General features: G+C 31.9%; 1 protein-coding gene across 1 annotated transcript in view; it reads right to left on the reverse strand.

Moving 5' to 3' along the window:
* Positions 1-4,972: 4,972 nt before the first annotated feature.
* The window catches only part of LOC107440264 (uncharacterized), a 29,762-nt gene continuing 22,063 nt past the window's right edge, over positions 4,973-12,671 (reverse strand). The window contains exon 4 of the mRNA XM_016053142.3: positions 4,973-8,570. Coding sequence (XP_015908628.3) covers positions 8,341-8,570 — 230 coding nt within the window. The 3' untranslated portion in view covers positions 4,973-8,340. The remainder of the gene's footprint in view (positions 8,571-12,671) is intronic.

The raw sequence follows: 12,671 nt of genomic DNA on the forward strand, positions 1-12,671 counted from the left end.
AAGCCTTCTGATTTTTCTACAATTCAAAAACATTGGGTGTTCCGTAAAAACCACCATTAATATGTATTTTTAGAATCTGATAAGCATGTATAAACACCAAAATTTTTCTACTTGAATGCTGGATTTAAAATATAATCTGACTTAAACTTCTTCTTACTGGTGTAAAAGCAATCATTAAAATCTTCAAACATTTTAAAACTTTTGAAAGATTAAAACCATTTTCCGCTCAAGTTTATTAAGTGAAACTGCACTTTTCAAACAATTTTTAAGAATTTGAGTTAATTGTTTAGTTTTAAATGGAACGACTCAAATCATTTTTTAACTGTGTTTCATAGAATATTATTTGTCATTTCCCTTTTTAGGATAAACATTAAAGTAATACTTTTGTCAGGACAATTTCTTACACTCATGGTATTTTATATTTTTGTTTCAGCTACGCAAAGTATTTTATTACTATCGATGAAAAATCTGAACCACATAGAGGATGTGTGGCACATGCTCGAAACATGTTTTAATTTATGAAAACCAATTTCTTGAATGGAAAGGTTAAATTAAGCAGAATTCTATAAAAAAAATTTATATTTCTATAAATCGTATGGAAAAGACATCACATTTTATTGACAAAATTATGAAACGGAAGTGAATTTGTCTGTTAATAATTTGAATGTAAGGTCTTAATTCCGAAATATTCGATTTGTTTTCTAAGAAATTAGGTTTTATTAAAGTCTGTGTTAGTTAATAACAATTCAAAAATTGCACTGGGTATATAAAAAAAAACTTCGCAAAGTGTTTAAATTAATAAGCCTCTTCTTTGTACAAATCCAATTTTTCTCAATCAATAATCTCTAACACGGCTCCAATTTTAATCAAGCTATAATTTCTAACTCTACTCCAATTTTAATGAATCAATTACCTCTAGCACTACTCCAATATTAATCAATCAGTAATCTCTAACACGGCTCCAAGTTTAAACAATCAATAAACTCTAATACTACTCCAATTTTAATCAATCAGTAATCTCTAACACTACTCCAATTTTAATCAATTAATAATCTCTAACACTATTTCAATTTTAAACAATCAATAATCTCTAACACTACTCCAATTTTAAACAATCAATAATCTCTAACACTACTCCAATTTTAACCATTAAATAAACTCTAACTTAATGGAGAATACTCAGCAAACAAAAGTGTTTAATAAGTGAACTTTTGAACATTTTTTTTTTTTGCGCAGTACTTTATAACTGTTTAGTTATCACTTATATTTGATTAGTTGTAAAATAAAGTAGATATAAATATATTTAAGATAAATATAAACACATATATAAAATTTTGAATTGCTTTTTGGTGTTTCCCTTCTTTACTCTTCTAAAATACTTTAAAAAAATATTTTTCTCATTCAAAAATTACAAATTTTAAATTACAAAAATTTCAAACATTTAAAAATTAAAAAAAAACAAGACAAATATACAATTTAAAAATTACACGTAACTTAAATTATAACGTTTGAAAATAAAATTTGCAATTGAAAAACTTTTTCTCTCCAAATTTTTTTTATTAAATCAGCTATTATTTAAGAGTATTAAGAGTCAATACTTCGAATTTGAACTGATGAAATTGAAGAGTTCCTTTCTCTTCCATTTTTCGTGCCACTACTTTTGAATCATCAATAAAAGTATCGCCAACTTAAACCACTTTTTCCTGCTTTAACTTACATTTGTTTAGGAAAACCAATAAATGGTGTTTTAACCAATTATCAAAGTATAAAGAAGTAAACTGTAAAATTTTTCTTTTTTAAAAAATGAATTTTTTAAAAATAATTTTTGAAATTTTGCTCCAAAATATACGGATTACGCACTGATTTAATAGAAATTGAATACAATTTACATGTTTAAACAATTGTAACGCCGTGGGCAAGAGTATTATTCATTAAAAGGCAATGCTAATTAGAAAAAGAAATATTTCACATACTTAAATAAATAAAAAAACAAATCTAGATTTGAAAAACAAGAGAAAAACTATTTTTGTTTTGTCTTTTGAATGCTCGTAACATCATTCTTGTTTCATCCAATTTGTAAACAAAAATATCCTATCTATAGATTTCGAGGGGACAGATTATGCCTACGAATATTTTAAAATCAATAACAGAAAGCAATTATCAAGCATTGGTTACTAAAAACTTGACTCTTACCTTATTTTTATTACCGAATGGTATTCATCACAATTAAAGATTGGAAGGTAATCATTTACTTCTCAAAACATTGGGTTAAAACAATCTTGTCAATTCAGACCAGTCTTCCTCACTTTTGTCTACCGAAAACTATTAAAATATCCTCAAATAGGTTTTAAATAAGTCCAAAATACTCCCATGAGCGAGTTTTGTTTGGGTTTCATTAAAAACAAGGTTTTATTAAAATCTACTCGCGTTTCGGTGCCATATCTTTATCAGAAGGAAAAAATTCATGAATATCAAAATAAAGATGACGTAATTTAAGTCACCCTAAAGAGATAAATGTACAGTTAAAAATAATATTGGCGACTGTCTGGGAAACATCCCTGAGGATGATCCGAAGGCATGCCATCGCAATTTTGATCCTTTGCAGAGGGGATTGATCACCTGCTTTGATAGCCCGACGACCTTCGCTTGAAGTCAAGTATTTTAAAGTTGAACAGTTTGACCAGGACCGATACCATGCACTCTCGGTCTCTACGCAGGCTGATCAAACTGGTCACCCACCCGCTTAGTGAACGCGGCCAGTGTTTCTTGACTTCAGGGTTTTACTGGGAACCATGTCTTTACGATCAATCCACTGCAGGACCCAAATATTGGAAAAATAAGATAATGTTAGTAGTTTATTTAAGTGGCACTAGAGCTGCGCTATTGGCGACGGTCTGGGGAAGACCCTCCCCGAAGGTAGTCCGAGGACACGGCATCACCGTTTTAATCCGCTTTGGTAGTTCGAAAATCTGCGATCGAAGTTGAGAACTTTACGGTATAGTGTAACGAGGACCCTTCGCAGGCTGATTAAAGCGGTCACCCATCTACTCACTGACAGCTGCCAGTGATGCTTGAATTTCTGTAATCAACTGGGAACTGTGTCCTTTGATCGGTCTACTATGGGACTGAAAACTGTGGTATATTAGCAAGATTAACAAAAGAGTTTCTGTTTTTGATGATTTGAAAAGCCACCCAAAAATCCAGATCAACGCATGAAATATATGTATGAAAGATATGAGGTGAGGAAAAAATCGAACCTTTAGCCTTCTTCCAGCAGTGTTTTGCAGCAGGCGGAGCTCTTGATGTAGCTTTGATGTTTCTCGAGAACATTTTTACTTTTTATTTTTACGAAAATAAATTCACTATTTTGGTATATTAATCTTTAAGGGATAAACTATTAAAAAATGCAAAAAAAAAGTTTGTTTTTTTAAAAAACTTTTACTGCGTTATTCCCCTTAAATACGTAAGGCGGGAAGAAGCAAAAACATTTTAGAAATCTAAAATATCGCTATTGTGGAAGAATTTGACGAGACTGAAAACATCCAAACCTGTTAAATAGCCTGTACAACCAAACTTCACCACCTGTAAGTTTCATCTAGCAATTAATGTTCTTTGATGCTCTCAGCTCCGCCTTTTTCACTAGTGGTTTGCTGGATTTCAATTGCGTCAGCGCTCTTTCCGCGCTTGAATAGTAATTTGTGACCACTTACTATAAGTTCTTTGATCTACTTCATTTTTGATAAGAATTCTAAAACTACATATAAAAGGAGGTGATTAAGGAACATCCATTATAAATGTAGGTTCTGAATAAAATTACTGTAAGTCTGATAAATTTTAAACATAAATTATTAAACCATACGGTGAGCCATGATGACTCAGGGGATAGAGCATTCGCCTTCCTCTGATTCGAACCTGGTTCGAATCCCAGCTACAGCTGATCGATACACCGATCTTGCACCAACCATAGTGCTGTCGTAAAATATACTCATTGATAGACTGATCATGGGTCGACTTCCCTTACAGTCAGGCTAACCGTGGGAAGTTTTCGTGGTTTTCATCTCAATATAACGCAAATATGATATAGTTCCATCAAAAAGTCCTCCACGAAGGCAAATCTCTCCCAATATTTGATCCAGGTGTTCCCTTGTCCTCTGCATTGGGTTCAAAATGACAAGGCTACGGAGTTGAGAGCATTAGTAGTCGTAAACCCAAATTTGGGTCGGCTGTTCAACGACGGTTATGAAATAAAACAAAAATCCATAAGGTCAATATCCATTTATTTAAATTTGTATTGGGGAAAACATTTCATACAAATTCATTATTATCATTAATATTAGCATCGGTAACAGATGCAACTTTTATAACAAAATTTAGACACAAATAATTACAGACATTTACATAGTATCACAGAAAAGCGGATTTTATTTACACATTAAATTCAAAACACCCTTAAAGGAAAATATCACTACAGGAAGTAAATTTTCATAAAGTAAATATTTATCACACGTTCTAATTTTCTTTTACTAAATCAATGTAAAAAGTACTAGGCGTGTTCGTAAAATATTACATAAAAGAAAAAAGAATCTTAAATGAAGGTTTCTTAGTTCAAACAATTTTTGACACCAAAACACCTTAAAAAATTTATATATACAGTGCGCCAAAATAGTAATAATAATGACCACCTTGAATAACTTTTGAACTAATGATCGGATCTTAACGCTCTAGGACTTACCAAGGTTCTAGCATATTTGAGGTACCCCCTTGAGCCATTAAGAGTGAGTCATGGAACGTGAAGATCCGATCATTAGACCTGAAGTGATTCAAAATGGTCCTCCTTTTTTTTTTTTTTAATGCTCACTGCACTTAAATTAAAAGTTTTGAAAAAATAGGTTTCATTATACACAATATTTTTTATAGGAATCCGCCTCTTAAGAAAGTCTGAGTTTCAAATTTCTTTTTTTTAAAAAAAAAGAAAAAAGAGAAAGTCTCAAACTGACACGTATCATAAGTATGACGTAACAGGTATACATTTACGATGCATAGAGGTAATATAATGCACATTTAAGTCTACAGTTCTTCACAATACATTGAGTAAAACAGTACACTTCACCAAAGTGTGTACATTTATTATTTTTATACATTTAGCTGCCCAATGAATATGGGTTACAGTCTTAGCTTGCAAATTATATATTCACGTAAATATATTCTTGTGCAGGAAATTTTGTCTAAGGGGCCATCCATAAATGATGTCACCTTTTTTTCATTATTTTTGATCCACCTTTACTCTTTTGGCGTAATGTGTAACACTTTACCATATTCCCTACCACCTTTATCACATGTCACACAATATGACATTTACATATACATTCGGAATGATCGGTTGTTGACCACCACCGGTGAATGTTGACAATCACTTAGTTGTTTAGGTAAATGTCCGAAATATATAATAGGTCAAATTAAGTGCCACTTCCCGGTATACATTTGCCCGGTATGCCCTACATCAAGGTATTTTTAAGGTCAGGTGCCACTGTCCTGTATTCATTTAACCGGTACACCGAACACTGATGTTTCTCCTAATCTATCCACAGCAGATATTAAAATATCGGATGTGTATAATAATATCAGCTAATAAATTAATATCAAATCGGATATAACAAATAGTTCGGACATTCACCAAAGCGACTATGTGAATCTTGACACTCATCGGTGAAAGTCGACATTCTCTTGAGTTCGCTAATTTACGGTAACATATACATGTATTCAGGAATACTACGTTATATGATCATATTTTTTAAACTTACTTAGCATTTAAATAATTTTTAATTCCATTTGTGAACGTAACAATAATAATAATTACACACTTCGAAACATTTTTGATGAAAAACAATTACTGTTTTTAAATGTTTTTATTTTAACCACAACATGTGCGGTGGCACCTTTGATGCCGCTATCACATTTGATGAACCCTCCCATTCAAGAGTGGCATAATTTGTGGACGACCCCTACTTCTGTTTTCATCCACCGTAAGAAAACAATTGACCTTTGTAGAGTACATTTCAATTACGATTGAATGTGGTAGCACAAAGAAACTTTTCCTCGCCAACCCCAGTTTCGATGCTTATTTTCACTAATTGACCGTCAATCGTCTCCTTACGGTGAACAACAGTGTTTACAGAAAAAAGCTGTCAAATGATCTATATCAGAAAAACGATCATAATGAGTTGAAATATAAATAGTTAAAAAGAATCTGAACAGATAACTGTTTTAAAACATCATTCCGTTCAGCTTTATTTCTGTTTTAACTCAATTAGTAAAACGTGTTGAATATGCAAATTAAGTTGAATAATGACAAATTTACATGTTTATATAAGGCGGGAAGATTTGATTTAAGCACGTACTAATTGATTTAATTTCGATACTACAATTGAATTGATTTAATTTCATTTAATTAGCATTTGTAGTATTAATCTGCATGGTTTCAAAACTTAGTTAACTACAATAAGTGCCCTGGAAGTATCTCTATTATAAAAAATTCAGAGTAAAGAATGGTTATTTTTTTATTTGTATGCATTTAAAATGCAAATTTTGAAAAAATCAATTACATAAGTAGGTTACGAGATGTGTCAACAATTAGTTGCTTTAGCCCACTAATTGTTGCCTAGAGCAATTAATCCACTATAATTAATATCCGTATATCCACTATAATTAGAGGATTTATCCACACTCAGTACCGAAACTCTGATTCTGAAAACACTTTGTTGGAAGTTTGGCGTCAGGGAAATAACAAAAATTATGAATTTCTGAAGAACAAAAATTATGAATGAAATTATGAAAATTATGAATTTATTATTTCCTGAAAGGTCAAAATGTCTTGGTGTAGCTTATGTGTTTACTTTAATTAAGTGGATAACTCATAAATTGTGGCGAGATTTAAATTTAACTTCTCTCCCACTTTTTTTTAGTATCAATCGAGGGACGATACCAATAAAATCCCGAGAGCATTTTTGCCAATTCTTTCTAAGAGGGCCGGGATAGCCTGGTCGGTAGGGCGCTGGCCCCATATCCAAGAGGTCATGGGTTCGATCCTCGCCGGCCGAAGACTCCCCGTGTAGTAAATGGTGACTGATGCACGTTAAATCTGTCGAGTCTCAAAGTCCTCCATGTTCCCACAACAAATCAATACCTCTGGGGGTACTGATCCAGGAGTTTCCTTGTCTTCTGGATTGGTTCAAAATTACAAGGCTACGGAGTTGAACGTAAGTAGTCGTAAACCCATGAAATTGGGTCGGCTGTTCAACGACGGTTATAAAATAAAATAAAAATTCTTTCTAAGAGAGCCGTGGTGGCTCAGGGGATAGATCGTTCGCCTTCCAATGAGGTGTACCGTGTTCGAATCCCAGCGATGGCTGATAGATACGAATTCCGCATCTGGTTCGCACCGAGCGCAGTGCTGATGCATAATATCCTCAGTGGTAGACGGATCATGGGTTAAAGTCCCCTTGCCTCCAGGCTAGCCGTGGGAGTTTTTCTCCATAAAACGCAAATGCGGGTTAGCTCCATTAAAAATTCCTCCACGAAGGCAAATTTCTCTCAATACTTGATCCAGGAGTTCCCTTGTCTTCTGGATTAGGTTCAAAATGACAAGACTACGGAGATGAACATTGGTAGTCGTAAACCCAAAATTGGGTAGGTTGTTCAATGACTGTTATAAAATAAAAATTCTTAATAATAGCCAAGTTTTTCAAAAAAATATTTTTATTTTACGTAGAAATTCCTTCTTTCTGGAATTCTACGTAGCTTTAGTCAGGTTATTTTAGTACAGATTTGTATATATAATAAAAAAGGAAAACTAATATTTAAATTGTTATTAAATGAATCTTAAAAGCAGTGCAAAGTTATATCCCCACTAAACTAACCAACTTCAAATCGAACACCAAGTCTTTACTACATTGTTACCATATTGCATTCTTTAGAAATGGAACAGACGTCGCCAGGTAACTCGATTTCCCCACTTTCCACACTTCTCTCTCCGTTGCCATGGTTTCGCCAAATTTTTGGTTTCAACCTTGAAAGTATTTTCTAATTTAATAAGAAACGTACTGGCTTAGGAAGAAAAGCAAGATTTGTCGAGACCATGGCAACATAAAGCTGAAAAGTGTGGAGGATGGGAAAATTATTCTATTCGTAAAGAGTCCCTTATTATTTCATTTTCGCACTTCGTAACCTATTTAATTTTATAGCTTGATTGAATATAAAAGAATTCTTATTTTTCTTAGCATATAACGCATTTTTTTGTTTGTCATTTGCTTTTGTTATTAATTAATTTCAACCTACACATTTTTACCAGTATGATGTCTGCTTTACGGGAAATATTTCCTTTCTGGCCATTGTGTACGGAACGTAATCAGTTTTAGAGGTGACAGGTTTTTCCGTTTGTTTCTTTTCTTCCGGATTCAGTTCGTTTTCATTTGTATTTTTCGAGAAATCCAAATTGTTGTTCATATCGTTCCGATCAGTTTTATTTCTCTTCAAGCGTTTGCCACCTCTCGGCCTTCTCCTATTCTGTTTACCTAAGACAAACAACGAAATATAAATTATTTTAATACAAGATAAAATATAATAAGCTTTTAAATATTATTGTACCAAAATGTAAATTTTCTCAAGTTTTTTCTCTAACTTTTTAACATTATTTTTCTCATTGCAGTCCCTGGCCATACCATTAGACGTACTATAAAATTCTATGTAAAATTACAATTGTCAGGTGATACTATACAGCTGTATTATTTTTACTCGGATGAAACCGGTTTGCATTTCTTGACACTCCTGTATTAATGGGTTAACATTGTAATACAATACGTTAAAAATAAATACAAATAGAAAGTAGATAAAAAATCTCTTGAATAAAAACCCATTACATGTATGTTTAAATATAAAAGTATTGCATGTAAACTCGTGCAAAACATGTCATTATTAAAACACTACAGTACGTCTAATATATTTGATCTAATTATTATAATATACTAATATAACACCTGATGTAATACATATTCTATATTTTTATAATATATCGTATAGTTTATCTAATAGTCAAATTTATATGATGTATCGTTAATTTAACCAATTGATACACCAACGTAAACAAGTGCCAACCGGTTTCAGTCACATAAAAACAATAAAGCTGTATAGTATTACCTGATAATTAAGATTTTACATACAATCTTACAGTGCGTCTAATAATTAGAGCAGGGACTGTATCTTCATCTAGTATTCTAATTTGGGCTTAACAGTATCATTAAAAATAGGGTTTAAAGCAAACATTAAACTTCAAAAATGCTCTAAACAGCCGCACGTAACAGTTTTAAGTGCATTTCTTTTAGCATGACCTTGTGGATTGGGTTTTGCCGGAAAGGAGTGTGGGAAGTACAGGAAAAGATAAGACTGATTGTTTATAATTTGTAGTGTTTTCATGTATAAAATTACGACAATTTTTTGACTGGTATTTGCTTACGCATCTAACATTGCTATCTAGACAAGTGAGGTATTCGTGGTAGATTATAAACACAATCTGTACTGGACTATAATAGGTCAGGGCAAAGAATGCTTTGCTTCTGAATCATGTGCAATAGGTTCAAAGTTTTTGATTCAGTTTCCTTAACTGTCACCCGTTCGTATTCTGCACGCGAAAAAACTATTATTCGGGTGCGTATACCTTATTCGGGTTAGTCCTCATGAAAGTCCAGGAGTGTTACAGTGTCTGGTACTGTTTTATTGTTTTGAAAACGGTGTGTTTGTTCAAAATGTTTCCGTCGGAATTTATAGGGCATATACAGTGCACGAAAAGAAAAATGGACCACCTTGAATAAATTTTGAACTAATGATCCTCACGTTCAAGAACTCTTAACTTTATGGTTCGAAAGGGTGACTTCAAATATGCTAATTAATAAATGAAGACGATATTTTAAGTTATGAAACCAGGCACAAAACGCACATTCTCCGAATAAACATATCCTTTTTAAAAACGGATTAGAATTTCTGACCCCCAAAATATAAGGGGTAGCCGCAATCTGGGAAATAAGACCCCCATAGTTTTGTGAAGAGAGCTATCCAAAGTTTGGACCCCTTGATGTAAATTTACTTTATGCGCATTTCATGACAAAATTCATTGAGCAAAATCGGTTGAATAGCTCCTGAGAAATCGAATTTTTAAAAGAAGTCGTATATTTAAAATTCGATTTCTCGGAAACTACTCAACCGATTTCGCTCAAATTTCGAATTTCGCCTCGTAAAATTACATACCTTAAAATGGTGTAAGGGATTGTATACCTTAAAATAGATTTTCTTTTCGATTATTATTAAATAAAATAATAAATATTTACTAAAATTTATATTTTGCACGGAATTATCATCGGATGACCGAATTTTATAATTGTATGCGAAAAAATTTTGAATGCACGGTTCTTTGTTTATTTTGCGCACTGTGCATTTTTTGTTTCAGTGAAAAATAATGCTCAACCATTTTTTAAACAATTAAATTAATTTTGGCGACTTGTTTAAAAAATTTATATATACTTCTGCTTCGTTTCGGAATGCACTTAAAATAAACTTATGTTTGTGGTATTTTTCATGCATACCAAAAAATGAAAATGAAGCTGCCTTATAGTTTACAATTGTTTGAAGTTTGACTTAAATATACTAGTATTTAATCCAAACTGTTGCTTTTTTAGTTTCTTTTAGTTTGCAAAATTTAAACAAATGTTCCGCTTGTTTATTTTTTTATTATTATTATTTCAGTATTTTTAAAAAGGTTAACTATAACATGAAATTATAATTAGATATACTTTGAAATTTAAACACATAAAGAAATAAATATTTATGCGTCGTTTTCCCAACGATGCCGACAGTTAAAAAGTCTTAAACCAAAAACATTTTTCCAACGTTTTTAAGTCTGTATAATAATGCAAACTTTTTTCTTTTTTTCTTTTCAAAATGTTAATTCCTTTCAACTTCTATCATTTATGAATCTGGAAGAAGAAAAAAACGTTGTCTTCGGAATATACATACAATTTAAAAAAAAAAATACAAGATTTTCCTTTCATCTGCAAAGCATTTACTTTTAAACAGATGTCCCTTTCTTAGTTACAGAAGATATACTTTATATTTTATGTTTTGCTTGTTACCGAATTTCAACATCTTTGTCATATTCAATATTTTTCGTTTTTAAGCCTTTCCTCGTTGAAGAAGTTTTATATTTGAAATAAAAATTCAAAACTAGTTTGTTTTCCCCACTGAAAAGGAAAACAAAAACTGAACTCTTTTGAGCTGAACGATTCGTAAAAGCATTTGTACAAAATCAGAATCATGATAGAAAAAAAATTGAAATAAAAATCGATAGCTTAAATATGGCCATAGCTAATTTGACAGCTTTCACTATAATTATTGTTTATCTCATCAATAAGGAATTTTGATGTGTTTATGCTAAAAATGGATCATTAAATATCTTTTTTAGTAACACAACAAATTTATTAAAACAAAAATAAATACATAATATCTCTATACGACAATGTTTCCCAAAGTGTGGTACGCGTACCCCCAGGGGTACGGGAACAGTTTAGTGGGGGCACGCGTTCCTATGCGAAATATCTCGCAACAAACGAAAATTTAAAGAAATATATTTTATTTAAAAACAAAGCTAGCCATAAAAATTACGATTACGTATTTTTCTATTGGTTATTTTTTGCAGAGTTAACAGTTAATAGTTAGTGGCGTCAACAGCCAGTTGTGATTTTTAACTTTTGTGCAATTTTTTTACAGTAAAAGAAAAAAACATTATTTTTTTTTAATTAGTGGTACACAGCGTTACGAAAAATTTAGAAAGGGTACACAGAAGTCATAAGTTTGGGAAACACTGCTATACGATAACCCATGCACTCTTCTACCAAATCTGAAAGAAAATAAACAGCTCGTGTTCGTTTTTCTCTTTTGAGGGAAAAGTCTAATCGTTCTTCCTGTTATAAGTTTGATTTCTCCCTTTTCATAGCTCCGAATCTCACTTTATCAATGTTAGTTTAAAGTGAAACTATACAATTTTTATTTTTGACTGAGAAGTAGTGAATTTAATAAATCAAACTATTATAACACCGCCGGCAAATAAAATGCAAAAAGAATTAGTTTGTGTACCAACTAATTATGTTTTTGTCGCAATTAATGACGTTTACTGCTTTCCACGCATTTGTGACAGTTAACGTGAAAAGGTTAATCTAAAATTAGATTTTAGAACGGTAAATTTTAAATATGAGAGAAAATATAACATTGTATTTATTGACTTACAGTAGGTCCCAACTAAATAAAGACAACTTGATTTCTTGCTCTAACAGGACGCAAAAAAAACAACCCAATAACAAACAAACATAAAGTCTATATTTAAACCCATAACCACTATTGACTCATTTACAGCTCCACCTGGACAGGAGAAAAACACCGAAAAAGTAAAAAAAAAAGAAGAAAAGAGTGTCCTGCTGTAATAAATGCACTTGTGTAACAGATCTAATTATAATTCAGTTTGCCCTTTGCCACGGCATTTGCTCTAAACGAAACAGCCTGCAACGCCATCTAGCGAGAATATTGGCAGTCTGTCTCCAGGAACTATTAGGTTGTGTTAATGCCCGAAATTT

This window comes from Parasteatoda tepidariorum, chromosome 3, assembly GCF_043381705.1.
Source record: "Parasteatoda tepidariorum isolate YZ-2023 chromosome 3, CAS_Ptep_4.0, whole genome shotgun sequence".
Taxonomy (NCBI): domain Eukaryota; kingdom Metazoa; phylum Arthropoda; class Arachnida; order Araneae; family Theridiidae; genus Parasteatoda; species Parasteatoda tepidariorum.